Genomic DNA, 26,753 nt, shown 5'->3' with positions numbered 1-26,753 from the left:
ATTTTCACAAGAGTCTTCTAAGAAAAGAAAACAAATAAAGATTAGTGTTGTATCACAGAAGGAAAAAGAAAAACCACCCAGGACTGCTCAGGTCTTACGAGCCTCTGAAGACTTGAGTCAGAGACAAAAGGCTGTACATGAAATCTAATTTGGTACCACATTAGGTATGACATATCTTATTTTTTCTTTGTCTTAAGTAGAAGAAAGGCTGGAGCAACGAATTTAGGAGACATGAGATTCAAATGGCTTCATGGGAGAACATGGTTTTTAAATCTATAAAGGTAACAGATTGGGAGCTACTGAAATGCCAGCTGTTAAGGTCGAACCATGGGGTCTGCCTCTGGTGTCTATAAATGACAGCAAGTAGCACTGGTGAAGGAAGCTACTGTCTCCTCAGCCGCACGTGGTGTGACATCACAGGGCTGTGCCAGCAGCCGCATGCTTCTCTGTAAGAGGAAAGTGGTATCTCTGAAGAAGTCACTGGCATCTTAGCCACCCTGACAGTGTTCTCCAGAGTAAGACTAAAGAGCAAGGGACGCAGAAAGCAGAGATGACAGGAGACCGCATCATCCCTGTACATCAGGAACCAAAGACCTCCCAGCTTAGAATGACAACTGCATAAGCAAGATGGTGCCAGATGTTGATGCACAGTCAAACAGCAGGATTCAAGAGGGCAGCCAGGAAACCCTTGCAGCCTTCTGCTCCCGACTAACGATTGCATTATAGTTTTGCTGTAGGCCAATCACTGGTGCTTCTCACACTCCCTGCGATGAGGTCAGAGGTCATCTTAGAACCTCAGAAACCCGGGAGGAAGGTTTAGGAGGGCCCGGGAAAAACCCGTCTCCGGGACATTTCCTTCGTTGTTCTAAAGAAGTCGCTGAGGCGCGGTGTGGTGGGTAGCTTGTTCTCTTTGGGTCTCAAGTCTTTCCAAAGCCAAAAGGGTGGAAGGAGGGCGGGGGGGGGGGAGCGGGGGGGGGGGAGGGAAGGAAGAGAGAGAGAGAGAGAGAGAGAGAGAGAGAGAGAGAGAGAGAGAGAGAGATCGCATTTCTGCTTTTATTGTCAAGTCTGAAGGAGGTAACTGGCCTGTGAGGGGGCATCAGGCTGAGTTTGGAAAACACTTGGAATTCTCCTAGGATCCAGATTTCCTGGAAATTAGTCTTGCTAGAATCCAGGGCAGGGGACTGGGATTCCGGGGAAGAGGTCTCTCTCTCTCTCTCTCTCTCTCTCTCTCTCTCTCTCTCTCTCTCTCTCTCTCTCTCTCTCTCTCTCTCTCTCTCTCTCTCTCTCTCTCTGTGTGTGTGTGTGTGTGTGTGTTGACCAGCTTCACCTCGGGTTCAAGATTTGAAAGGAGGGTCACAAAAGCTTCCAGCGCTTGGAAGGGTGAGCAGGACAGGTGCACACGGACTTCAGTGATTGACCTGCACTAGCTCCGGTGGGAGTGGGATCCGCGGACAAGTCAAGCACAAGAACTCTTGCAGTTGCAAGCGCGGCCTCAGGGAGGCGGGTAGAGGGGTCTGGGGCCGCCTAGTAGGCTAGGAAAGGGGGCGGTGGCGTGCACGCCAAGGTGGAGTCCACACCTGGGCTTCCCCGAAGCGCAGGGCGGGCGCTAGGACCCGGATGCTGCACCTGTTGGCGGCTCCGGGCCCCGCCTGCCCTGCGCTCGGAGCACAGGGCTGAGGAACCCGAGGCCCCGGGCGCACGCCGAGGGCACAGACGCGCGTGGCTGCCGGTCAGAGGAGCGGGATTCGCAGCTCACCATGGCCGAGCTGCTGCGGAGTCTGCAGGATTCACAGCTCGTGGCGCGCTTCCAGCGCCGCTGCGGGCTCTTCCCGGCGCGGGAGGACAATCCTCAGGAGAACCGCGCCGCCGGCCCCTCGGAGCGCACGACGCGGGTCTCTGAGGTCGCGCATCTCCCCACCAACCCGCAGGTAACCGCGGGCAGGTGTCTGCTGTGGGGAGGAGGGCTACGGCCGCCGGCGTGCCCGAGGGTCCAGGTGACTCCGCGATGGGTCCAGAGGGCGCCACTGGTCGCCACCCAGCTTCCACCCTAGGGAGGGTACCCTAGATGAGGAACAGTGTCCCGATGGCACCCTCTCTCGCTGCAGGTAGCAAACACGTCTTTTCAGATAACACCCAGAGCCTTTGCATGCAACCTTGGAGAGACTTTCTACTTTAATTACTTTAATGAGTAAGTTCGTTTTCCTGTAGATTCTGCTCAAAGTGGTAGAGTGTTACGTAACTGAAAAGAGGAGCGGGGATGTCCTTGACACTTTCCTGGGACACAGCCTGAGAACTCCCCCAGAGTCCTTGGGTTGCTGCCGCATCCTTTTCCTGCTCCGAACAGACTCCGGAGTCGCTCGCTTTGCTTTGCTGCATCACAGGCTCTGAGCTCCTCTGAGATTTACACCACAACTCTCAGCCACCCTCGGGGATGGAGATCCAATTCCAGTCTCCCTCCCGACATCCTCTAGTTTTAGGGGCCCTGGTTGGTCCTTCGTGACCGAACCTCGTGGTCTTTTCGGTAAATGCTTTAGAGGAGAGAGAGAGAGAGAGAGAGAGAGAGAGAGAGAGAGAGAGAGAGAGAGAGAGAGAGAGAGAGAGAGAGAGAGAGAGAGAGAGAGAGAGAGATTATACAACCCTACTGCAGCTTTGCGTTATGCAGTGCACAGGACCAGGCAGGCGGCAGATGGCAGCTAGGAAAGCTTGTCTCCCTTGGGCACCACCAGCAGCTGCCCTTTCCCTAGGCTAGACTAGGCAGAAAATAACAAACTGGGACAGAAGCAATTTTTCCTCCTCCTTCTATTTCTCCTCCTCCTCCTCCTCCTCCTCCTCCTCCTCCTCCTCCTCCTCCTCCTCCTCCTCCACCACCACCACCACCACCACCACCACCACCACCACCAGCACCTCCTCCTCCTTCCTCTTCTTCCTCTTCCTCTTCCTCACCCCTTCCTCTTCCTCCTCCTCTTCCTCCTTCTCTTCCTCTTCCTCCTCCTCCCCCTCCCATGTTTTGCCCTTCCTGGAAGATTCTGGTGACTGGAAGGTGATAAATCTTTTGTATAGATAACTAGTTAAGAACCTGACTCTTGCTTAGGACAGAGGCAACAGAATTCATTTGCAAAGGTGGCAGTCAGTCGGCTGGTGGTGTGTTCTCTGCTAGAGAAATTCTTCTTTATTATATTTTCATGTTGTGGATCCTTCACTGTGCTGTATGGCATGCTAGTAGCTTTTAGATTAATTCACTTAGCACCTGTCTCAAAAGTCTATAGATGCAGCTCCTAAAACTAATGCCCCCCCCCCCCCAGGGAAGGCCAAAGGCTTTTCCTGCACAGGCGCCCTGCTTATGCTTAGGACCAACTGGGGGCTGCTCTTCTCTGTATCTGCTCTTCCTAATTCAGGAAGTCGAGCGTTGAGATTTTCCACTAGTGTTTCTTAAGCTGTTTTATACAAACCCCATAACTTGACTGCACATTCTGAGGGCGGTTTCTCTTCCCCTTTAAAAAAAAAAAAAAGAGCTAGTCAGGTTTCTTGCTTCTTGGAGTGCCCAGATGGTACAGGGAGTCAAGGCGTTGGGATCTAGTTCCCAGGCCACACTGATGCCTGCACCGACACCGCAGACTCTGACTACTAAAGCCCATGAAGTAAGAGAAAACTAGAAAACTGAAAGTTGAGCATAATAAATAACAGGAAAAAGTTACCTCAAGACTTCTTGCTAAGGGAAGGGCTTATGAGCATTTTTGAAAAGGTTTGTTTTAAAAGACGTGGGAAGCTTAATCCTCAATAAATATGTGGGAAGTTTTTCTAGAGAAGTAATTGCAATCCCTGCCCCCAGATAAGGGACGATTGTGAAAACTCTTCACCACAGCCCTCTTTTCTTTCTCCTTTTGGCTTTTACAAACCAGCTGGTGGCCGAACAGCCTTTCAGCATTTTTTTTTAAGATAGCCTCACTGTGTAGCCCAGGCTGGCCTTGAACTTGTAAAATTCTCCTGCCTCAGCCACCTTTCAGCTTTCAGAGGCAAGCTCCTCAGCATGCCCTTGGCTGATTCCAGGCCATCTCTGATTCTTTGGATTCTCCCTCCTGTCTTGAGGTTTGTTGGTAGTGGGATGGACTACTGTATAATTACACCTCTGTGTGAGGATCTAGTTGATGACAGCCTCCTCCTGTAGAAGGAATCTCTAAAAGTGCAGGAACTTTGTTCTGCTCATGTTTATTCTCCTGGATTTTCACTAGTTCCAGCTCTGCGAATTTTGTGGCGATGTAACATAGATTGCAGTAGGAAAAATCAATAGCTTTTAAGATTTTAAACAGAGACCACTGAAGATCAAATTAAAATATCAAATGATTTTCCCCCCACATAGTCTAGAAAATAGCTCTGGGACATTGCTTTAGGATCCTTCCAACAGTTGAGAAGTTTATGCCTTCATTGGAGTTACTTTAGATCTTAAGTCATCTAATTCATCTGCTGCATTTTCCATATTTATTTTAATCCTCAACACTGGACAAGTAAGGAAATAGATAAGGGCTTTCCCTACAAATTCTCGTAATACCACACACTTTTAGGTTAAAAATTAACTAATCTTTTACAAGTACAAGCTAGGGTGTGGCCTGCCTTGCATAAAGCCATCATGAGGTGGGCGGGAATGGGCAGGACCTCAGACCTTGCTCAGTAAATCTGAGTTCCCAAGGTTGAGGACTACCCAGATAGCTGCATAGTTTCAGGGAGCCAGATCGTTAGATTCCGAAGTCTGAACTTGAAACTTCCAGGGCTGGAATACCAGAGTTTTGATGTACATGCGAGAAGGTGTGTGGTATCAGGCCTGGCTGAGCAGGGTGGAAAGGAGAGAGAAAGAGGTCCTACCAGCTGCCACTGACAAAGTGACAAAGTCCGCAGGGTTAAACATAGGAGGCCACTCTTGAGTGGCCTTGGAAAGTAGTGACCTGCTCAAGCAGGGAACCTAGGACTGGGTAGGGAGGCAGAGGCCAGAACAGAATGCATTTATTGGTTCCGAGGTCAAGCCAACCTTTGATACAGTGGTGTTTTGGTTTCTGGCACCATTGCCTGCTCATATAGTTGTGTTTAGGCTTCGAATGGCCTTTCTTCGTCATCACACTGCATTTTCCAAACATCACTGTGCTGTATAAAGACTTTTTGACAACTCCTCACACATATGGATTCTACAATTTGGTTGGAGTGGAATCAAAAATAGGTTGTGTTGAAAACTACTTTGTTATAAGCTGCTTTAATCCTAGCACAGAGGCAGAGGCAGGTGGATCTCTGAGTTCCCAGCTAGCCTGGTCTACAGAGTGAGTTCAAGGACAGCCAGGGCTACACAGAGAAACCCCGTCCCTAAAAAACAAAACCAAAAGCCAACTAACCAAAAACAACAAAAACTTTGCTACAAGACATCATAATGACAGTTACACATATGATGATAAATAAAAACATACAAAATAAAACCCATGTAGGAGAGACTATTAATATATTACAAACCATTAATGTAAATGTTATAGTTCTAAGCAGAAAGGGTTTCCTGGTAGTCAGGAGCCAAGGAATAGCACAAGGTCACGTCACACAATAAACCTCACATGAGATTTATTGGGAAAGACACAAGAAGGTGCCTGCTGCCTCTGCCCAAGAGAGAAGCAGCAGAGAATTGGATGAGAGGCAAGTTTTTTATAAGGTTTCTTGAGGATGAAGTTTTCCAGGGTAGCCTGAGATTGGTGAGATTTTGTGGCCTAATCTTGGAGCAAACTCAGGGATTGGTGGGCTTTTGAGTTTAGGAATTGGTGGGTTTTTAAAACCAAGAAGTGAGTTTGATTTTTTTAAAATTAAAATTAAATTTCAATTTAAAAGGGCCAGGGGAACAATACAGTGAAAGGATGCCATCATCATCATTTCTGGCGAGCAAGGATTCCTGAAAATAAATGAGGAGATTAAAAAAAAAACACCTCACACTTCTTGATTTTTTAAAACAAAAATCTCGCTAACAAAGATGAAGCATCTTCTAGAGTGAAGCTCAGACCCACACAGCTAAGTTTCAGAAAGACAATTTTTGGGGTTTGTTTGCTTTTGTTTTTAATTTTAAAAGTATTTTAATTTGCCAATTTGGGGAGATTGGAAAATAAAAAAAATGTCTGTCTAATCACAGATTTCAAAAGCAAAGATGGATGAAAAAGTTCATCAGTGGAAATATTAATCAGCTGTTCTAAGACACTGAGATAGAACCAGTTTATATGAAAGGAACAAAGTTCAATTAAGTAAAAGAAATTCTATTAAATTTGTAATTATATGACATGAGTATGAACATGGCCTCTGGTGGTTATGTGACATGAGTGTGAATACAGCCTCTGGTGGTTATGTGACATGAGTGTGAACACAGGCTTTGGTGGTTATGTGACATGAGTGTGAACACAGGCTTTGGTGGTTATGTGACATGAGTGTGAACACAGCCTCTGGTGGTTATGTGACATGAGTGTGAACATAGCCTTTGGTGCTTATGTGATATGAGTGTGAACACAGCCTCTGGTGCTTCCCTGTTCACTCTCTTTGTTTTCTCATTCATTCATTCATTCATTCATTCACTTTACATCCAGATCATAACACCCTCCCCTCTTTCCTCCCAGTCCCATCCTCTTCCCCCATTCCCCCTCTCCTTCTCAGAAAAGGGGAGCCCTCCCCGCAACCCACCCCAGCATATCAAGTGCATCCGGACTAAGCACATCTTCATCTACTGAAACTAGGCAACGCAGCCCAGCTAAAGGAAAGTGATCCGAAAGCAGGCAACAGGGTCCATGTCAAAGACAGCCCCTGCTCCAATTGCTAGGGGGACCCACATGAAGACCAAGCTGCCCATCAGCTACACCTGTGTAGGGGTCTAGGTCCAGCCCATGCATACTCGTTGCTTGGTGGTTCAGTCTCCGTGAACCCCCATGGGCCCAGGTTAGTTGACTCTATAGGTCTTCTTGTGGAGTTCCTGCCCGCCTCTGGGTCCCTCTGTCCTGCCTAATAGAAGTGTAAAGATAAAGATGGAGCAGAGAATGAGAGAATGGCCAACCAATGACTGGCCAAGGTTGAGAGCCACCCCATGGGAGAGAGCCAACCCCTGACAATATCAGTGATGCTCTGCTATGTTAGCAGACAGGAGCCTCACGTTATTGTCCTCTAGAGGCTCCATTCAGGAGCAGAGTGAGACCCAGGGCCAAGCAATAGCTGGAGCTGGGGAATCATGTGAAAGAATCGGGGAAGGGTAGTTGAGTCTGTGTTTGGTTTGTGTGGTATACTGTTTATTTTTCGGCTGCTGTGATAAAACACCAAGGCCATGGCAACTATGTAAGAAAGAGTTAATTTGGGCTTATGGTTCTGGAGGGAGAAGAGTCCAACATGGCGGAGCACAGCCGTAAGTTGTAAGCTCTGCAGGAGCGAGAAGCTGACTGCTCACATCTTCAAGCAAAGAGCAAGCCGGAAGTATGGTGCAAGCCTTTAAACCGGCAAAGCCAGCCCTTAGTGATGTACTTCCTCCAGGGGAGACCATGCTTTCTAAACCTCCCCAAGCACCTAGGCACTAATTATTCAAACTGTGGTGTTTAAGTAGGGCAGCTCTCACTTAAACAATTCTTGCTTTCTTGTCATTTTATTTTCAGTCCTGGTTGCATTGTGGATATATGATAGTAATTTGAATGAATAGATTCTGCAAAATGCCAAGCAATAAAGCTTCTGTTATAAAACACACTGGGAAAGCTAGGTTGTCCAGATGTCTTTGTACTTCTGGGTTCTCTCTTCACACTTATGAGGTCCTCTAAGCCACCTGTAAGGCTACATAACACCTTCATTGTATTGCTGGTTTGCTAACCTTCAGGGGGATGTGGAGGACAGTGGTCAGGAGACTGAGACCTGTTCTTTTAGACTTCTCTGGGCCTCTCTTGTCCCGTCTGCACAACAGCAGAGTGGAACAGAATTGTGTTTTGCAAAGTGGTTGTACATTATAGTAACTTGAAGGAATCGAACTTTAAAAGCAAGTCAAACAAGCAGAATACTGCCTCGAGTCCAGCCCAGCAGAGCTGACTCTGAGTGAACCAGTGACTGAGAAGCTCGGAATTACCCACTTCCTCAGGACCCACCCCCTTAGGATGTTCAGTATAAGGGTAGAAGTTAACCAGGCAGTGGTCGTGAGAGCTGTGGCATTTTGACTTCATTGCAGCTGACCTGGCCGACAGGTCACATACTTCAAGTCTTGAGTATCCTTTGGAGAATGATCAGCCTTGAAAGGGTAAATGCACCATTTTGAAAATGTAGATTTGATGACTTGTTTTTCCTTCTAGTTACAGATGTTATCGTTGTTCAGAGGAGAAAGTTAGAGAAAACATGAAGGGAAAATGTAACGATGTCCTTGTACTGCCCAAATAACAAACGGTCAAAGTTCATCACGATATGTAATGGCCCCTTGTTACTCCCTCACACGGGAACTTCACACTGGTCTATTGCTGGGCCTTTAGATCCTTGCCAGTTTTCATATTAAAAATAACAGCATCTTTGTATGAATATAGTTCCACATACCACTTGTACTCTCCTAATTTAAATGTCCAGACGGGGCTTGAAAGATCATAATATGTGTTATGACTTTTCGTAAATTTTGCCAAAGGATCTCAGAGGCAAGGTGTAATAGCATGACCAAGCATGAGCATACACTTCCCATGCCTTGCCAGGGTGACACGTTAGTGAGTGCTCTCTCCTCTTCGGAGTAACTGGGCCACTTGTACTCGTCTCTCCTCTTTGCCTCCCTCATTTATAACTGTTTATTGATCAGATGCTATGTTTCTGGGACATTCCTCTGTCTCAGGACACGAAGATAAATGGAATTTAGCTCCTGCCCCTAGGAGAGCTCAAATAAAAACAGTAACATGAGAACCAAATTAGAATAGAGGGATAAATACTGGGGCAGGAGAGATGACTCTGTGGTTAAGGGCACAGGCTGCTTTTGCAGAGGACCTGGGTTCAATTCCCAGCACCCACATGGCGGCTCACGGCTCTCTGTAGCTTAAGTTTCAGGGTAGCCAAGGCTCTCTTCTGGCCCCCATGGTCACCAAGCATGTGTATCTGGTACACAGGTATACGTGCAGGGAAAATACCTATATATGTGAAATACATCATTAAGAAAAAAAAAAAAGGAATGCACGCAGGAGACAAGGGTATATACTCTTGATAGAATCCAAGTGGTCTATCTGAACACACAGTGACTGCCAGTCTGCAAGTCCTGACCAGTATTGTTTAAAACTGTTGAGGTCATCAAAAACAAGGAAGCTGAGAAACAGTCATAGGCAAGAGGAGCCTAAGGAAACTGATGGCCGGTGATAGTGAGCCCTGGATGGGACCATGGGAGAGAAAAATAGACATCCGGTGAAAACTAAAAAGAGTTTGCATAAAATATGGACTTCAGTTAATTATTATGTGTCATTTTGAAGCAAACATACGATACTAATTTAAAAATGTTAGTACCGGTGTAGATTGGCAGAAGAATATACGGAGAGATGTGGCCATATTATTGTCCTATTTTTTTTTTTAATAAATTTAAAACTGCTCTAAAAATAAAGTCTATTTAAGATTCAATACATGGGAGGCTAATTGAAAGGAGTTCAAATCGGGAATCATTTATAAATATCTAGGCAGGATAAGAAGAAAAAAAATCAACATGGAAAATCTTAAACATCTTAAAACATCCCCAGGGCTAGAGAGATGGCTAAGAACACTGGCTACTCTTCTAGAGGGCCCTCGCTCGATTCCCAGCACCCAGAACTCATAACTGTCTATAATCCAGTTCCAAGAGATTTGATACCTTTACACAGCCATAATGCTGTCAAGACACCAATGCATATAAAATACAAATATGTAAATCATTTAAAAATAAATTCAACTTCAGTGTGAAAGGGGAGAGAAAGGGCTTTTGGTAATGCCAGATCCAATGGCAGTTGAACTGAGAGCAGCTGAGGCCCTGAGCAGAGAACTGTGGCCTGAAGAGGTGGGTAATAATTTGGTGCCTGGCTGAGCATGAAAGTGTTGGATCTGAGTCCCAGCAAGACACTGGGGGAAATACATGTTGTATTCATACTCCATATACCCCATTTATCATAACCCACCAATATGCCACTTTGGCCAGATTCCATTAGAATATCCAAGGCTATTGAGTACCTGGCTGATGCCATTAATAGAGCTGAGTTTCTTTGGAGAAAAATGGAGGATGGATTTGAAAGAATGAATGAAAAGTCTCAAGCACTGGTGCATAAAAAGCTGGGTGTGGCCATTCTGACTGGCGTGTGAGGCTGAGGCCTTCATGTAGCAGAATCTGGCCCTCACCCTAAGGACTTAAGGATGGTGAGTCAGTTTCATCTCTCAGGCCGAATTAGAATGATTAACATAGAACTCCGGTTTTAGAAGGGATTTCAGGGAGTTTCCATGAGAAAGAGTATGGGGTGGACAGCAGTGCTCACCGGGGAATTAAGTGAGTAGGTGTAACAGCCTCTTAGACAGAACAGTAGGATTCAAACAGCAGTACAAACAGGACTAACCTGAAACCAGACCTTAGTGTCTGTGTGGTGTTCTCTGTGGTATGTTTTCTTTCTCATACACGTGGCTTCTTAAAATGTAAGTCATCGTGTTGCAGATTATAGGGACATCATTATAGCTATATGCTAATTGGCTAAGGATCAAACCATTGAGCTTTTGGGCTGGGCAGGCTCTTATGAAATGGCCTGGCCTGGGCTTCATCCATCTGAGATCTGCCTGTTGGATGCTGACTAATAACATCCATCAGACTGCTAATGGGGAGCGTGGGCTAAGTCCCTCTGCTCACCTGAGAGAGCCAGAACACAAGACCCAGACACAAGGACTTAAGGAGAGTTACTTGATGAGCCTTGGGGAAGAGAGGAGACGCCAATCAGCAGAAAGCATAAGGCTGAAAAGGCAATAGGAAAGCAGGTGCGGAGGTACACAAGAGAGGAGTGTGTGAGGTAGTGGGAGGGGCAGAAGGAGATGGTCAGAGTGGAAGTGGGAGGGCAGCGAAAGTGGGGGACCCGTGGGAAGGGAACTGCCGCGTACCCACAGAGCTCTTGCGTTGACAGGGAATTATCTGCAGAAAGGGGTCTCCCTGGGCAATAACGACATGCTGGTCCCTGGCACTTGTATAAATTTGTTTCTTAAAAGAGTATTATTTTTTACATTTGTGCATATGTATATGCCAGATCCCTCCAGTCAGGGTGCAGGGAATCTTGTGGGAGAGGTGGCAGGAAGAATCTAAGAGGCTAAAGAGGATGGAGGAAAGCAAGGCTGTCTAAATAAACATGAGAGATGCTCATATGAACTCCCAAAGATGGAGGCAGCATGCTCAGGCCCTGCAGCGGCCTACACCAGGCCCTCTGTGTATACATGTGTTGGTTTCCAGTTTAGTGTTTTTATGGGATTCCTAAGTGTGTAATCAAGTGGGTGTCTGATTCTCCTGTCTTCTCTTGGACTCTTTTCCTTCTCTTTGTTAGTTTTTGTCTAATCCTGATGAGTTAGCTTTCATTTTATCTTATTTATTTTATTATTATTCATTAGGAGGCCTGTTTGTTTTCTAACGAGAGACAAGGAGTGAACCAGATGGGAGAGGGAAGGGAGGAACTGGGAAGCTCAGTAGGAGAGGAAGCAGTAATCATAATATATTATATGAGAAAAAAATTCCATTTTCAATAAAATACAAACAATAAGATTAAGTATATTACTTTTTTTAAAATCTGGTTTGTAATTGATGCCATCAAGTTATTGTGCATCTGGGCTCACTAAATTTTCAGAAAGTACAGTTGAGAAGATATACAGCAAGAATTTGTTAAGGACAGATGTATTTGAAAAGCAATACCATTTCCTACCCATAAGGAATTTCATGGAAAAGTCTCTGTGAATCCAGCACTCAGGAGGCAGAAGCAGCTGGACCTTTGTGAGTTCAAGGCCACCCTGGTCTACAGCGTGTGCTGTAAAATTTGGTTCCAGGTCATCATCACATCAGCAGGCATGGTTCTTACTAAATTCTCATTCCGTGACCATGTGATCTTCATTAGTAGAGCAGCAACAACAAAAATAAAGTAGGACAAAAAAATATTTACTCAAGGTTTGTGCACATCTACGTGCACCTGGAGGTCAGAAGTGTTTACTGGATCCCCCAGAATTGGAGTTACAGGTAGTTGGGAGTCACCACGTTGGTGCCGGGAACTGAACCCCAGTCCTCTGCAAGAGCAACAAATGTTCTTAAGCACCGAGCCATCTCTCCAGCCTCACTTCATAGCGCTGTGTGGAGTTGCTAAGGAATCACTATTTCTTCGTGTGTGTGTGTGTGTGTGTGTGTGTGTGTGTGTGTGTGCGTGCGTGCTCTCGCGCGCGCATGGGGTAACCTCAGGAAGTTATTCCTCAGGAGCCCTTCACTTGTTTTTTGGCAGGCTCTCTCCTTAGCCTCTAGCTAGACAAGTAGGCTGTGCTTACTGGAGACTAGACTGGGTCCCTGCCTCCCTTACACATCTGCCTTTTTATTTGTTTAAAGTATGGGTTCTAAGGATCAAACTTAGCTCTTTATCCATGATATCCCCAGCCCACGTATCATTGTTTCTATCACTTTTGTTGGGATTGGAATAGGAGGAGGTGGGAAAAAAAAATAATGGGGATCTATTATCTCTCCAATGTTAAAATCCCTCTGCTTACCCATGCACCCTCAGGCCTAACATGTACCCGGTGGTGGTTTTAGGGATCGAAACTCGGGCATCTTGAATGCTAGAAAAAAACTCTGAGCTACGTTCCAAGTTAATACTACATAATGAATGGATACATGATGTATGTGTGGAGCTCACCTTTCCCCTGCTTGGCATCAGCATAAACACCTGATTGGCTCCTTTCACAATGGAGGGCGGGACTTATTTTACGCCCTCTCACCTGGCTGCATTTTCTTTCAGCTTTACAGTGTCCCCCCGCCCCCCCCCCCAGCTGCTTCCTGCCTTTTCACCCAGGAATCCAATGAAGGATTTTGCTGAGTAAATGACTTTTAATTGCTTTCATTTCTCCCGCTGGACAGCATGAAGGGGAGTGTATGCATTGGTGGGATGGCACTTGGTGGCGAGTTGAAAGAATGAGACCCAGTGACTGTGTGTTAGGAAGCCCAGTGACAACAAGCCAGCTCTAATGCTGACTTCCTTCATTTCTAATTAAGGTGCCAAGATTTCCACATTGCATTTGCATTTTCTGTTGCCATACTTTTTTGTTAATGATTACATCTCCTGTTGCCCTGATAAGAGTTGATTGTAAGCCAAGGGCACTCTTGCATTTAATGTAGCACACCATTTCTTCTGGAGAAAACACTGTCCTGCTTTCCAGGCAACCCATTGAGACTGTTCCTATCTGTGTCAGAGATCTATGAAGATGCTGACATTTGGAGCATCCACTGGTCTTCATAATTGTACTTGCCTGGTGAAATACACTCCACACGTTAGGAAAATAAACTGAAAAAAAAAAAAGTCCCAGTCAGGACCACAATTCAGATTTCTGATGCCGCCTCTTGCTTCAATATGGGAAGAACTGATTGGCAAAGTGTGTTAGAGAGGAAAATTCCCCAGCCTTGGGCTGGACTGGGTGGCAGTCCAACAGCACAGGGTGGCCACCTAAGCTCTTTGAGATGGGGCTTGAGAGTCTGGGGAAAGAGACATTGCGTCTTGCAGCCATTTTGAATACTATTTCTCCATCCTGCATCCTTGGAGTTTGGCTCTACCTTTGTTGTTGCTCCAGTTAGTTCTGGTTATGTGGTAATAGAGCAGTTGGTGGTGGCGGGTGTGGGGGTGGGGAACGTCCCTGTCCACATTCTTCAGGTGTGTTGTTTCCAGAGAATTTTTTATGGGAAAAGTAAAGCAGAGATTGCTGGGGACCTGAGGAAGAGGGATAAAGGAGGAGGAGGAGGAGGAAGAGGAGGAGGAGGAGGAGAAAGAAGAAGATGAAGAAGAAGAAGAAGAAAAAGAAGAAGAAGAAGAAGAAGAAGAAGAAGAAGAAGAAGAAGAAGAAGAAGAAGAAGAAGAAGAAGAAGAAGGCTGCAGGCAGAATGTTGGGAACTGGAAGCCTGGAGCTCAGTTCTCAGCAAAAGGATTGGTCTTTTCTTGAAAAATGACGTCAAACGTGGCATGATATAGAACATCAAAGGTTTTTTTTTTTTTAGTGTAAAAAGTGACCGGCTGCTCTATTAATGTTTGTTTGGCTTGCCCCCCCTTTTTGGAGTTTGATCTCTCAGTGATTTTCAGCTAAGAAGATACCAGTATTTTTTAAATTAACCTTTTTTGTTGTCATTGTCTTTTAAGATAGGCTTGTGTAGCCTGGGGTGGCCTCCAACTTGATCAGAGGGCCACAGGGTCCTTGGTTTTCTGATCCTCCTGGCCCCTCCTCCAGAGTGTTAGGATTATAGGCCAGCATTGGATTAGATTTCTGGGGCCCTGGGAGTTGAATTTGGGGCTTTTTGAATGCTAGTCACAGCTCTAGCCAGGAGAGTGATTTATATCTATTTTTTCAACCTCTAAAATAATACATGTTTATGTCAGATAAAGTGGAAGACACCAAAATACATCAAAGTTTTGCCACTGTGGTGTACCCCAGAGGCTAGTTGTAACACGTACAACACACAAGTAGTGAACAACTGTGTTTGTGTGGAATCAACATCCTCTACCTGTATCATAAGTGCTTGCCATATCTGTGACTATGCCTTACTTGTACTGTTTTAATAGTTGTATAATTGTGTTTCACTTTATTATGGCTTTGTAATTTATCGCTTTGGATCACTTCAGTGTGTATCTTTTGGATCTCTGCTTCAGTCTAAATATCCACAGACTCATCTTACAGCTCTGGGCGTTTTCACCTCTTAACTCCAGTCCAGTTGCCTTTTAGAAAATGTCAATCATTGCCCCCCAGATGTCACTCAAGTCCGCTGGCTACCTGTCAGCTCCTAGAAATTTTCTTTTCCTGTTGATGTAACTATTTAAATTATATTGTAGCTTTCATGTAGCACTCACAGAGATCGTACATGAACAACTTGATAAACTTGCTAGCTGTCTTCATCTCTCAGGTGAGGCTATAGAACTTTCCAGAGTTTCAGAAGTCTTCCTGGGGCTCTCATTAGTCACCATCGTTTTTTTGTTGTTGTTGTTGTTTTGTTTTTTGTCACCCAGTAATGGCAGCTTATAATTCTCTCTCTCTTGATGGATCCATGTCACCTTATCTTGAACTCCCAAGAAGAGAATTGCATGGACATGTAGCAGCGTTGTCTACAGTTTTCATGCTATGTAGCATTCATTCCATGGATACATGACAATTTCATTGTTACTGTATGTAGTCATTTGGGTTACTATGACTAAAGGTCAGCATCAACATCGTTATCTTTTGTTTGAGACAAGTTCCGGGTAGCCCAGATTGGCCTCAGACTCTCTCTGTAGGTATAAGGAGAAAATCAACTCCTGCAGGTGGTCATCTGACTCCACAGGCACACCGAGGCATGCACACCCACCCAAATACTCATACACAAATAAGTAAGTAAGTAAATAAATAAATAATAAATGTAATTCTTAAAACATGGTGCAATAATCTAAACAAGGAAATAGTATGTGACCTGTGGATCTTCTTCAGGTCTTGCTGGTGCTGTTTTTCTGGGCTCTGTTCCAGGATCATAAATCCCGCTGTGCTGATATGTCTCTCTAATCCAGTGTAGATCCATTCTCCCATCCTTCCTGACTTTTAATGCTCTCAGAGTCCAGGCAAGTTCTTCTCCATAGAATCCCTCATTGTGGGTTTGCCCAGTGCTTCCTCAGTATTGCACCTCTGCCTGTCTGGTAGGAGCACACTGGTTAGGATCTGTGTCCTTGTTTGTGCCATTGCATCAATCAGGAAGCACAAATATTAATTGAGTCTATTGCTAGCGATGTCAAACGCCTTCCTACAAGTGACTATAATAGCCTTCCAGGTTACCTTTTCCCCCCTCTTTGCAATTATTATCTTGTAGATAGGTATGCTGAGCATAAAAATATCTTTTCTCTCTGCATATTTTCACCAACTAATTTGGGAACCCATTAGTGAAATGTTATTTTCTTTTAAAGGAAAGTAATGGGCAATTTGATAGCAAAATGAAAATATTTCGTTACTTTACTTATTTCTTTTATTTTTAGCAAGGTGGACTATCTTTAGCAGACACTCAGTCTTTTTGATAATGTCCTAGGAATTTCCTATGCTCACCTTTTCCACTGTGGTTTTTTGAGGGGGGTAGTTTTTATTTAAGACAGGGTCTCATTATGTAGCCCTGGTTGCCTGTAATTTGTTTTATAAAGCAGGATGGCTTTGAATTCACCAAGATCCGCCTTCTTCTGCCTTCTGAATGCTGGGATCCAAGGTGTGCATCACCATGGCTGACCTCAACATTGTTTTGTGGTGTGTGTGTGTGTGTGTGTGTGTGTGTGTGTGTGTGTGTGTATCAAAGTTGTCCACTGTATACCATCCAGCAAAATCTTATCAATAATATATTTCTCTTCTTTTTCTGTAAGGAAAAAGATATTTTCCTTTGTAATTCAAGGGACAAAAGGAGTATAAAACAGAGACGGCTCCCTTCTGAGTATGGGTGTAGCTATACCATACTTAGTCCCCATAATCTTCCCTTCCGTGACCTCCCTTCTGTGACTCCAAGTCAATCCTGTCATTTGGGTGTTGTAAATGACTGTGGTGTGTCAGGAACCTTGAGTAGGGATTGAGGTGTCTAAAATGTCCAGGCAGAGCATACTTTAGGAAATATATATTTAGAAGTGGTACCCACAAATTGTAACAGCGAAACCAACAGTCCAGTTAGTTCTATGTACACGGCAGAGAAGGGTGACTCTCCGGAAGCTCCAACTGTGTTCTCTTCCACTCAGTCCCCGCCCTCTGGAAGGCCCTGAGTGTGGCCTCAGAGCTGCCTCCTTCCCATGCTCACATCACACATGTCCTCAGACAGAACAGAACCATGAGCCCCTGAGGTTGGAGTTGTATATTTCTGAATAATCATTATAACCGGACAGAGAAGAGACCAGCACCCATTGATCACTTAGTCTTACCTCTGTCTGAGCAACTCTGATACCCTGTTCTGTTCTCTTAATATTAACCAAAATTTTGGTTCCATAAGGGATTGTATGAAGTTTATCAACACAATGGGTTATAAATGGTCTAGCCTTGGTTTCCTGCTCACTGCCTGAGTGCCACAGTGGGATGAGCACTGGCACTTCTCACCTTTGCTTTGAGTACTCCTGGTGTAAGCAGGCACAGGTTACATGGCCTGAAATAAGTTACGAGAACTTCCACAAACACAGCAGTCTCTCCTAAGATTTAGAAAAAACGTTCTGTAACCAGTACTTTTCTTCTTCTACTTCAGCTGACCCCAGACCTTGTTGATTCACCAGATTCATAACTAATAATGGAAAACATTACTTTTGAAAAGAGAAACTTGTTTAGTGTTTTTGCAAGTTAGTTTTGGGCTGGGTTGCAGCTCAGTGGTGAAATGCTTGCCTGGCATGTGTTCACAAGGCCTTGAGTTCTAAAGTGGGCATCCATGTTTGCATGTGGACATGCACTCTCTCTCTCTCTCTCTCTCTCTCTCTCTCTCTCTCTCTCTCTCTCTCTCTCGTACACACACACGTAACACACTAGCCAACTTCATACTGTCTATAAGAGATGGATTTAAAATATGATGATCGTGGGCTCGAGAGATGGCTCAGTGGTTAAGAGCACTGTCTGCTCTGATCCTCCTAGAGGTCCCGAGTTCAGTTCCCAGCAATGACATGGTGGCTCACAACCATCTGTAATGGGATCTGATGCCCTCTTCTGGTGTGCAGACATACATGCAAAGCACTCGTATACATAAAATATATAAACAAATAAACCTTTATTTGCCTGATTGTGGTGGCACACACCTTAATCCCAGCACTCAGGAGACAGAGGCGGATGGATCTCTGAGTTCAAGGCCAGACTGTTCTACAGAGCTAGTTCCAGGACAACCAGGGTTACACAGAGAAACCCTGTCAAAAAAAAGTATGATGACTGTATTAGTAACTTTTCTGTCGCTATGGTAAAACACCATGACCAAAAGCAAAGTATTTAAGAAGGGGTTTATTTTGGCTTGTGGTACAAGAGGGGTAAGAATCCATCATAACAAGGAGGTGTGACAACAGAACCTGAAAGCTCACATCTCCAAGCACAAACGTGAAACAGAGAGTGAACTAGACGTTGGGTTAGGCTGTGAGCTCTCAAAGCCTGCCTCCAGTGGCATCCTTCCTTTATCAATGCCAACTTCCTAAACCTCTCCAAACACTGTCACCGCTTGGGGACTATTTGTTCAAATGCCTGGGCCTATGGGGGAACATTTCTATTCAAACAACGACAACACATACAATACTTTCAATAAATAAAAACCATCCATACCATGCAACCCTTGGCCCCTGCATCTTCCTCACGTATTCTGCTGGTTCTCTGAACCCCCTGGGGATCACAATAGCATTTGTAAGGTTGCATTCCCAGCTGCCTCTGGGTCCAACTACTCTGTGAATTTCTATAGGCTAGTTGTGAGCTTCATGGTGACCTCACTCAGCCACATGAAGAACGGGCACCATCCAGAAGGAGCACACATGTCCTCAACTTTGTTTTGGACTCTTTTTTTTTTTCCCTTCAATAGCTGTAGGTTTTCTGTGTCTCTCAAAGGTTATTATTGGTTTTCTGTGTTTTATTTCCTTTAGCTACTCCAAGTTAGAATCACAAAGAGGTTATATTCCATACAGGGTGTGTGTGTGTGTGTGTGTGTGTGTGTGTGTGTGTGTGTGTGTGTGTGTGTGTGTGTGTGTGTTTTACTGGAATTTGAACCCAAAGCCTTTTGCATGCTGGGGAAACGCTTTGTTGGCCTTCTTTTTATTTCATATGTGTGTATGTTTGACCTACATGTATCGTTGGTGCCTGCAAAGTCCAGAAGAGGGCACCAGAAGCCCTGGAAATGGAGTTACAGATGATTGGGAGACACTATTGGTTGCTGGGAGTCAAACTCAGGCCCTGTGGAAGAACAGCCAGTGTTCTTTGTTGCTGAGCTACCTCTCAGCCTGACTGCCTCCAACTCCACCTTTTCAAATTTTACAGAGCCAAGTTGCACAGGCTGGCTTGATGTCATTTACCTTGCCTTCTTTGAATATGTGACCAGCCTGCCTCTTCCTCCCTAGCTACTGGGACTGAAGGTCTGCTGCACCAGGCCCAGCTTCTGTTTCTGCCTCCCTGTATCTCCAACCCTTCCCCTTCAGTGCTAGGGATTTAGCTTGGGGGTCTGCACATGTCAGGCAGGCTCTCTGCCACTGTCTTCCGCCCCCCCCCCACTCTCCCTCCATATGTCTGTTCAAGACCCACAGTCCTCTTTGCCCATCCCAGAATATCTACTTGCAGCGCTAATGCCCTGGCATCTAACACTCTTCACTGCTCACCCGAGGCCACAAAACCTCTTAAAAGAGTCACCTGAGCTCTGGCTTCTGTTCTGTTTTTGTACCCGTGCGCGGCTTCTGCTCATGATGTCCACTGGTTTAGTTTAGTGTGGACTAAAATAGGATTAAAAACCAGGAGAAAGAATCTAGTGTCAGACATGACTTTCAGTCCTTGCTCTGTCCATGTGCAATTTCACTGAGAATGGCTAATTTAAATAAAACATTGTTGAAGAGACCATTGTTCTAGCACATATAAAACATGAAAGTCGCTGCTGCTCAGTTTAAACTGAGCCTACAATGGCTGGTGTTGGCACCAGGGCAGCCAGACTGACCCAGCTCAGTGGCGGCTGGCTGTGATCCCATGGTCAACAGTGTACAGTCCCCATGTGGGAGAAGCTCCAGTTCCTTTAATCCTTGGGTTTCTATTCTCCCATCGGTAGCTTTTTATCACCAGAAAGTGTTTATCATGCACTTTCTAACAGAGGAAGATTTCTCTCCAACTACATTCTATAAAGGGAAAGAGATACATAATTTTTTGATACCAAAGGGTCATGAAAATAATTAAAATTCCAGGTATTTTTAGACATATCACAAAGAGAGGAACTTAAAAGTGAAGTTTATAAAACATGGTACTAACATAAAAACAGGCATGTAAAATGGAAGTCAGGGACCAGAAATAAACTCACACAGCTACAGCCACTTTAAAAAAAAAAAAGCAAAAATGTCAAAAATACATGTTCGAGAGGATGTCCTCTTTGATAAATGGTGTTTGGGAAGACTGGATGTTGCCGTGTGAAAGACCATAGCTAGATCCATCTCTCACTTAGCCAAAGAATCAAATTCACAGTCTATCAAAGACCTTAATGTAAGACCCCACATTTGAAACCGCTAGAGGAAAACATTGACAAAAGACTTCAAGATACCGGCATAGGTAGGGACATTGTGAAAGGGGCTCCAAGAGCTCAGGAAATAATTCTAAATATTGACAGATGTGGTTATAGGAAACTTAAGAGCACTCCAAGGGCATCTACTCACTAAATAGGCAAATGAACTGAACAAACAGTTCTCAAAATAGGATACAGCAAAAGCCAATAAGACTTGAAAAAAATAGTTCAACACCCTTAACCTTAGGGAAATGTAAATTAACCTTACACCAGGCAAAATGACAGTCATCTAGAAAAAGTGCCAATGAACACTAGCAAGGATGTTAAGGAAAAGGAACCATCATATACTGCCAGTGGGAATGTAAAAAGATTCAGCCACTGTGGGGATTAGTGTGGAGACACCTAAAAACTAAAATAGACCATAACTTATAATCCAGTGGGAGCACTGGTGGGTGTACACCCCAAATCATCATTCCACAGGGTACCACAAAGATAATTTACATGGATGCTAAATATATCTATGTTTACTACAACAACACTCACAAGAGCCAAGGCATCAACCCAACCAAGAGGTCCATCAATGGATGAATGGATAAAGAAAATGTAAACACACACACACACACACACACACACACACACACACAGAGAGAGAGAGAGAGAGAGAGAGAGAGAGAGAGAGAGAGAGAGAGAGAGCCATAAAAATGAATTATGTCATGTTCAGAAAATGGGAGGAGCTGGAGACTGCCATGGTATGCAGAAATAAACTAGACTCAGAAAGACAAACATGCATACTTTCCACCAAATGCAGGTTCTAGGTTTAAATAATATGTCTGTAAATACACAGAAAATAGAATGAAGGCTATGAAGTGGGAGAAAGGGGCTTGCAGGGAGAAGGAGAACAAGACAGAGCTGTGGGAGGAAGGAAACAAGAAGTTTATAATGTGATCCAAGTATCAAATATATATAAAGATGTACTTCTATATAGTTTTAAGGAATCTGAAATACTGAACTCGCATTTGGATACAGGTCAAAAAACTTATTTTCTTTTCTAGATTTTCCCATGTGCCTTACATGTGTTTTGTTTTATTTTTATTTGCACATATGTATGTATTCATATATATGCTGTATGCGCATGCATGTGTGAGTATGTGTGCACATGCTGAGAGGGCCAGAAGACACCTATGGAAGCTTGTCCTCACCTTCCACATTGTTTGAGATAGGATATTTTGTTGCCTCCCCCTGCATAAGCCCATTGGCTGGCCTTTGAACTTCAGGTGTGTCTCCTCCTCCCGTCTCGACTGAGGAGATGGAGATTACAGACATGCACACTTTGGAGACCCTAACTCCCATCCTTATGCATGCAGGATAAACACTTTGCCCTCTGAACTCCAAGTTCAATATTTCTTATGTTAGGAATATTTTATAGTATTTTCATTCAATTTAAACTCTCCTGGGAATGTTTTATGCTTTTGAAAAAGATTAAACAGTTACTATCCTGGTTAGTTTGTTGTTAATGTGACACAGCTAGTTATTCTGAAAGAACACCAACTGAGAAAATGCAAATACTTGTAGGCAAGTCTGTGGGGGATTTTCTTGGTTACTGATTGACATGAAAGACCCAGCCCACTGGGTCCAGTGTCACCCTGAGTGCTATGGGAATGCAAGCTGAGCAAATCACATGGAACAAGGCGGTAGGCAGCACCCCTCCACGGCTTCTACCCAGTTCCTTCTGCCAGGTTTCTGTGCTGCCTTGGTATTCCCCCATGATGGAGTGGAACCTGTAAGCCAAACAAACCCTTTCCTTCCCAAGTTGCCCTTGGTCTTGGTGTTTCATCGCAGCATCAGAATGCAAAGGAAGACAATAACATTGACCCACTGTTAGATTTTTCTTCCTTTCTTTCTTAATTACCATTGACATCTATCGTGGCATGAATGAGACATGTCTCCTTCTCATCTTCTCCATCATTGGAGCACTTGGTCCCCACATGCAGGTGCAATTTGAGGAGGGTTAGAGGCTGCGGCCTTGCTGGAGGAAGTGCATCACTAGGGGAGGGCTAACAGCCTCTGTCACCTCCATTTCACTCTCTGTCCTGCTTGTATTTGAAGATGTGAGCTCTCAGCTTCGTCTTCCTAACCCACGCCTTTCTCTTGCTGCTATGCTTCCCCAGTATGATGGACTCTTATCCCTCTAGAGCCATGAGCCAGCCAAAATAAGCATTTTATACGTTGCCCTGGTGGTGGTTGTTTTATCACAGCAATGGAAAAGTAACTAATGTACCGTCTTTGCAACAAAGTCCCAAATATTGGTCATGGCCCTAACCTTGAGGGGATATTCGGTGTCCTCTTGTAGCCTTCCTTAAAGAAAGAGAATGGCACTCAAGGTTTTCACACAAAGACCCAGGAAACATAAGGTAACAGCGTCTCTCCCCAGCTCTCTCCTGATGCCAGTAGCATAGAAAACATAGTGTTCTTCTGCGCTAACGGGAATTTCTTAATGCGTTGAAAGGCTTTGGTGTCAGAAAGGATCACTGTAAGCCAAAAAAAAAAAAAAAAAAAAGAAAAAAGAAAAAAAAAGAGAAAGAAAAAGAAAAAGAAAAAGAAAAAGAAAAAGAAAAAAAAAACCCATCATATTCTTAGAGAGCGCAGAAGCAGATTTAGGAAAGCAGATGTTGAGTACAGTACTCCTGCCCTCCAGTGAAGTTTTGGCGTGTATTTTTGTTGTTACTATTTCTTTAAAAGTTGCTTTAGGGTGTCTCTTTTTACTGTTGTAGGGACCTGGCTTAGCTATTTGGTCACCCCCAGCCATGTCTGACACATGGTTTGTATTTGATCTTTGTCTCTCTTCATCTGGTGACAGTGAAGAAGGGTTGCCAGAGGACTCAGTTTGGGAGCACCGCATCATACCGCCCTTGTCAAATGTTCTTAATTAGATGGTAGGAATTTGTTAGGCCTTGATTTTTAAAATAAAATATTATCATCAAAAAAGCTTGAATGGATATTTTCTCCTAAAAACTGAAAAGTTGGTTTTAGCCAATTCAGTAATACAAATAAATTTTTTGTGTTTTCTCAAATATAAAATAATTTTAGGTAGTATTGATTCTAGTGTAATTCTAATTGGAATTTCACTAAATGGTGGGCTAATTTAAGGGTAGTTGGCCTCTATATAATATGGAATCTTCTTACTCCCAAACATGGAAGGACTCCTTAATACCCATAAGTAGAATTTTTAGTATTCTTCTAAAAGTCTTGCTAGATTTTTTCTTAGATGCCTAATTTTCTGTTACTATTGAACCTTGAGTCTTGACTTTACAACCATTTTTTAACTAAGTAAATTACCTCTTATTTCTATGAACTTGATATGAAAACAATAGATACAAAAAAACCCTATTTTTTCTTCCTTTCCAATTCTTATACCTTCAACACTCTCGTTTTCTTCCCTTCCTCTACTCTCTTCTCACCTTTCTTCCCTTCCGAGCCCCTCTTCCTTTCTTTTTCTTTTTCATGTTCTTTCTTTCCATGTAATTGCACAAGTAGCAACCCCTAGAATAACATTGAATAGTAGTGATGCCCTCATGGTGACATATGCCTGTAATCCCAACACTCGGGAGGCAGAGGCATTCAGATCTCTATGAGTTTGAGGCAAGCCTGATCTACAAAGTGAATCCAGGGCAGCCAAGGCTACACAGAGAAACTCTGTCTGAAAAAATAAACAAAAATAAAACAAACAAACAAACAAAATATTTATGCTTGATATTTTTAGTTTTAGTTTTCTTCCTGGGGAGGTTGTTTAATAAAACATACTACCAATTTATATGATTGGATTTTTTTTTAATCTAGTAAATCATACTTTTGTTCCCCTTTAATCTACAAACATAATAATTAAAAGAGATTTTCTATTTTTGAACCAAGCTTCTATATTTGGAATCCATTCAGTTTTTTTCATTATACAATGAATAATTATAATTAATACTTTATAAGATAATGTTGGTATGCTATCTAATATACTTTTAAAATAATAATGTGTTTTAAATAGATCGCTCTTCTCCCTACATTTTTTTCAGTTACGTATTTTATATGCACAGAAAATAATAAATTTTTGTAGGTATAAGTCTGTGTGTGTGTGTGTGTGTGTGTGTGTGCGCGCACATGCGCGCGCATATGTACAAATATTAACTTCAGGTGTTGTTTCTTAAAACATTTGCCAGCATCTCTCTTGAGACGGTCTTTCCTGAAATACATTGCATATCATGTGGCGTGTGGGTAGAGGGAGATGAGAGGGCATCACGTCACGTAGATAGTTCAAATCTACTTTCTTCTGCTGTCTCTGAATAATGCAGCTTGGCATGTGGACCAGTCACAGGTTTTAGAATACAACATTGCAGCATGTTGAAGCATCCCGCCATATTGTTTTCTAAGGTTCCTATGGCAGGAATTCTTCAGGCTTTCTCCATGTGGTCCATATCATCCAGCGTTTTCCATAAAACCATCCTCCCAGCTCCAGCTTCTCCTCATCTGAATTCATTGTATTATGGACGTTGTTTGTTTTAAAGCAGTGAGTAGTTCTGAGCCTTCCCAATGCTGCACCCCTTTAACACAGTTCCTCGTGTTGTGGTGACCCCCGAATATAACATTACTTTACCTGCTACTTCTGTAACTGCAATGAGTCATAATGTAAATATCTGAAATGCAATCCCTGTGAAAGGGTCATTTAAACCCCAAAACAGTCACACCCTACAGATTGAGAATTGCTGTTTTAGAGGATTTTTCATTCTGAGATAACCCATAAATATTGAGCCGACACTCGTGAGGTGCCTACAATGTGCCAGACCCTGGATTAGAACCTGGGTCTAGGGGGATGGCTACTGCTGTCACTCGCTGCTCTTAACGAACACCACTAGTCTGTCCAGGAGACCGATACGCATAAGGGTGAAAAGGACAAGTTATTTCTCCAAGATCATCAGAATACAACCGAACCGGCTCCTCCTTGCTTAGATTCCTTAACTCCCACAGGAAAAACGCTAAACCGACATTTTGGAAGAGGTTGACGCAAGGACTCCTGATGGAAATGTTTAGATGGTTTAAAGCTTACCAAACATAGAATTAGGTACAGCTGAAAGTCTTGGGTCTAGGAAAGAAAACAATAAATGTGGACTTTGTAGGAGGAGAAGTCCTTGGAGATTTTTTTTTATTACAGTATGTGACATATACATTTCATGCTTAGGACTTGAGTATGGTAAGTTGAGAGAATGTTAAAGTGGGAAAAGGCATTGTGAGCATGAATAATCAGATAAAGCTTCAAGCATGTGGGCACCCCGCTCCTGTTAATTCTGCCCAGAGCTTTCACCCAAAGAAGAATTAACTGTTCCATGACCAGATAAGAGGATTCTTCTAGATTCCTGACTCTGTACTTAGGAGAAGCAGGTCACCCTAGATAGTCCTGCTTGGGACATGGCACATTGTGTATTCAGGGTGACCCCTCTTGAGCTACAGAACAGGGGCCACAAGCTATGGCCTGGTGGATCAAAAGCAGACCACAGACATATTTTATTCATGTGTGGGTTTGGTAGTGGAACCTTGTGAGGTTTCCTCCTTCTCTTCCTCCTCCTCCTCCTCCTCTTCCTCCTCCTCCTCCTCTTCCTCCTTCTCTTTTTCTTCCACTTCCTCTTTCTATCCCCCTTCTTCTTCCTCACTTCTTTTATTTTGTTTTATTTTATTTAAGAAAATAGGCAGTGTCATGGCAGTGGCTTCTCTGCGGTATACAGGAGGCATGTTTGTAGCTACAGCAGCCTGCTGGCTGCACAGCATGTTTTCAGTCCCCGCTCCTCCCTCCTGCCTTGCTTCTGAAACTTCATTTGCTGATCCTTATCACTTGCATGACCCGGGTAGACATTTTAATTTGCTACTTCTGATCTAGAAAATTCCAGAGAGAGCAGAGGCTAGAAGCCTTTTGCTACACCAAATACTAAGATGTCCCTATTACATGGTCAACTGGTTGTCCCTGTGGTAAAGACTGTAGTGTGATTAGGCCACATTAGTGTTGATGGATGTATGTACAAAGTAGCTACTGGCTACTGATCAGTATGGCGGGCTTTAGTTGCTGTTGTTTTGGGACACCTCAGTAGGATTCAGAGCTTTGAGCTTTTTCCCTTCCTTAAAATCTTCCCAGTGGCCATTTAGATGGACTGACCACCTGCCTCATTGATGCAATAGCTAGGAGCTCCATTCTGGGCAAATCTTATGGGACAGGATGTGCAGTGGGTTTTATAGAATGTAAGCTATGTAGCAAGTCAAGAAATTGGAAAGAATATACCAGAAGCAGAGAATCACACAGTAAAGAACCAGTGTTGGGAAGAAATGT

At 43.8% G+C, this 26,753-nt stretch overlaps 1 protein-coding gene across 2 annotated transcripts in view; it reads left to right on the top strand.

Moving 5' to 3' along the window:
- The first annotated feature begins 1,550 nt into the window (after positions 1 to 1,550).
- SGPP2 (sphingosine-1-phosphate phosphatase 2) overlaps positions 1,551 to 26,753 on the top strand; it is a 119,784-nt gene continuing 94,581 nt past the window's right edge. The window contains exon 1 of one of the 2 annotated variants that reach the window (XM_084779666.1): positions 1,551 to 1,928. In XM_084779666.1, the coding sequence (XP_084635792.1) occupies positions 1,758 to 1,928 (171 nt within the window). In that variant the 5' untranslated portion in view covers positions 1,551 to 1,757. The remainder of the gene's footprint in view (positions 1,929 to 26,753) is intronic. The other variant, XM_084779665.1, reaches the window with a different exon arrangement.

The sequence above is a fragment of the Acomys minous genome (genome assembly GCF_964271855.1).
Source record: "Acomys minous genome assembly, chromosome: 4".
Lineage (NCBI taxonomy): Eukaryota > Metazoa > Chordata > Mammalia > Rodentia > Muridae > Acomys > Acomys minous.
This window is presented reverse-complemented; position numbering and strand designations above follow the sequence as displayed.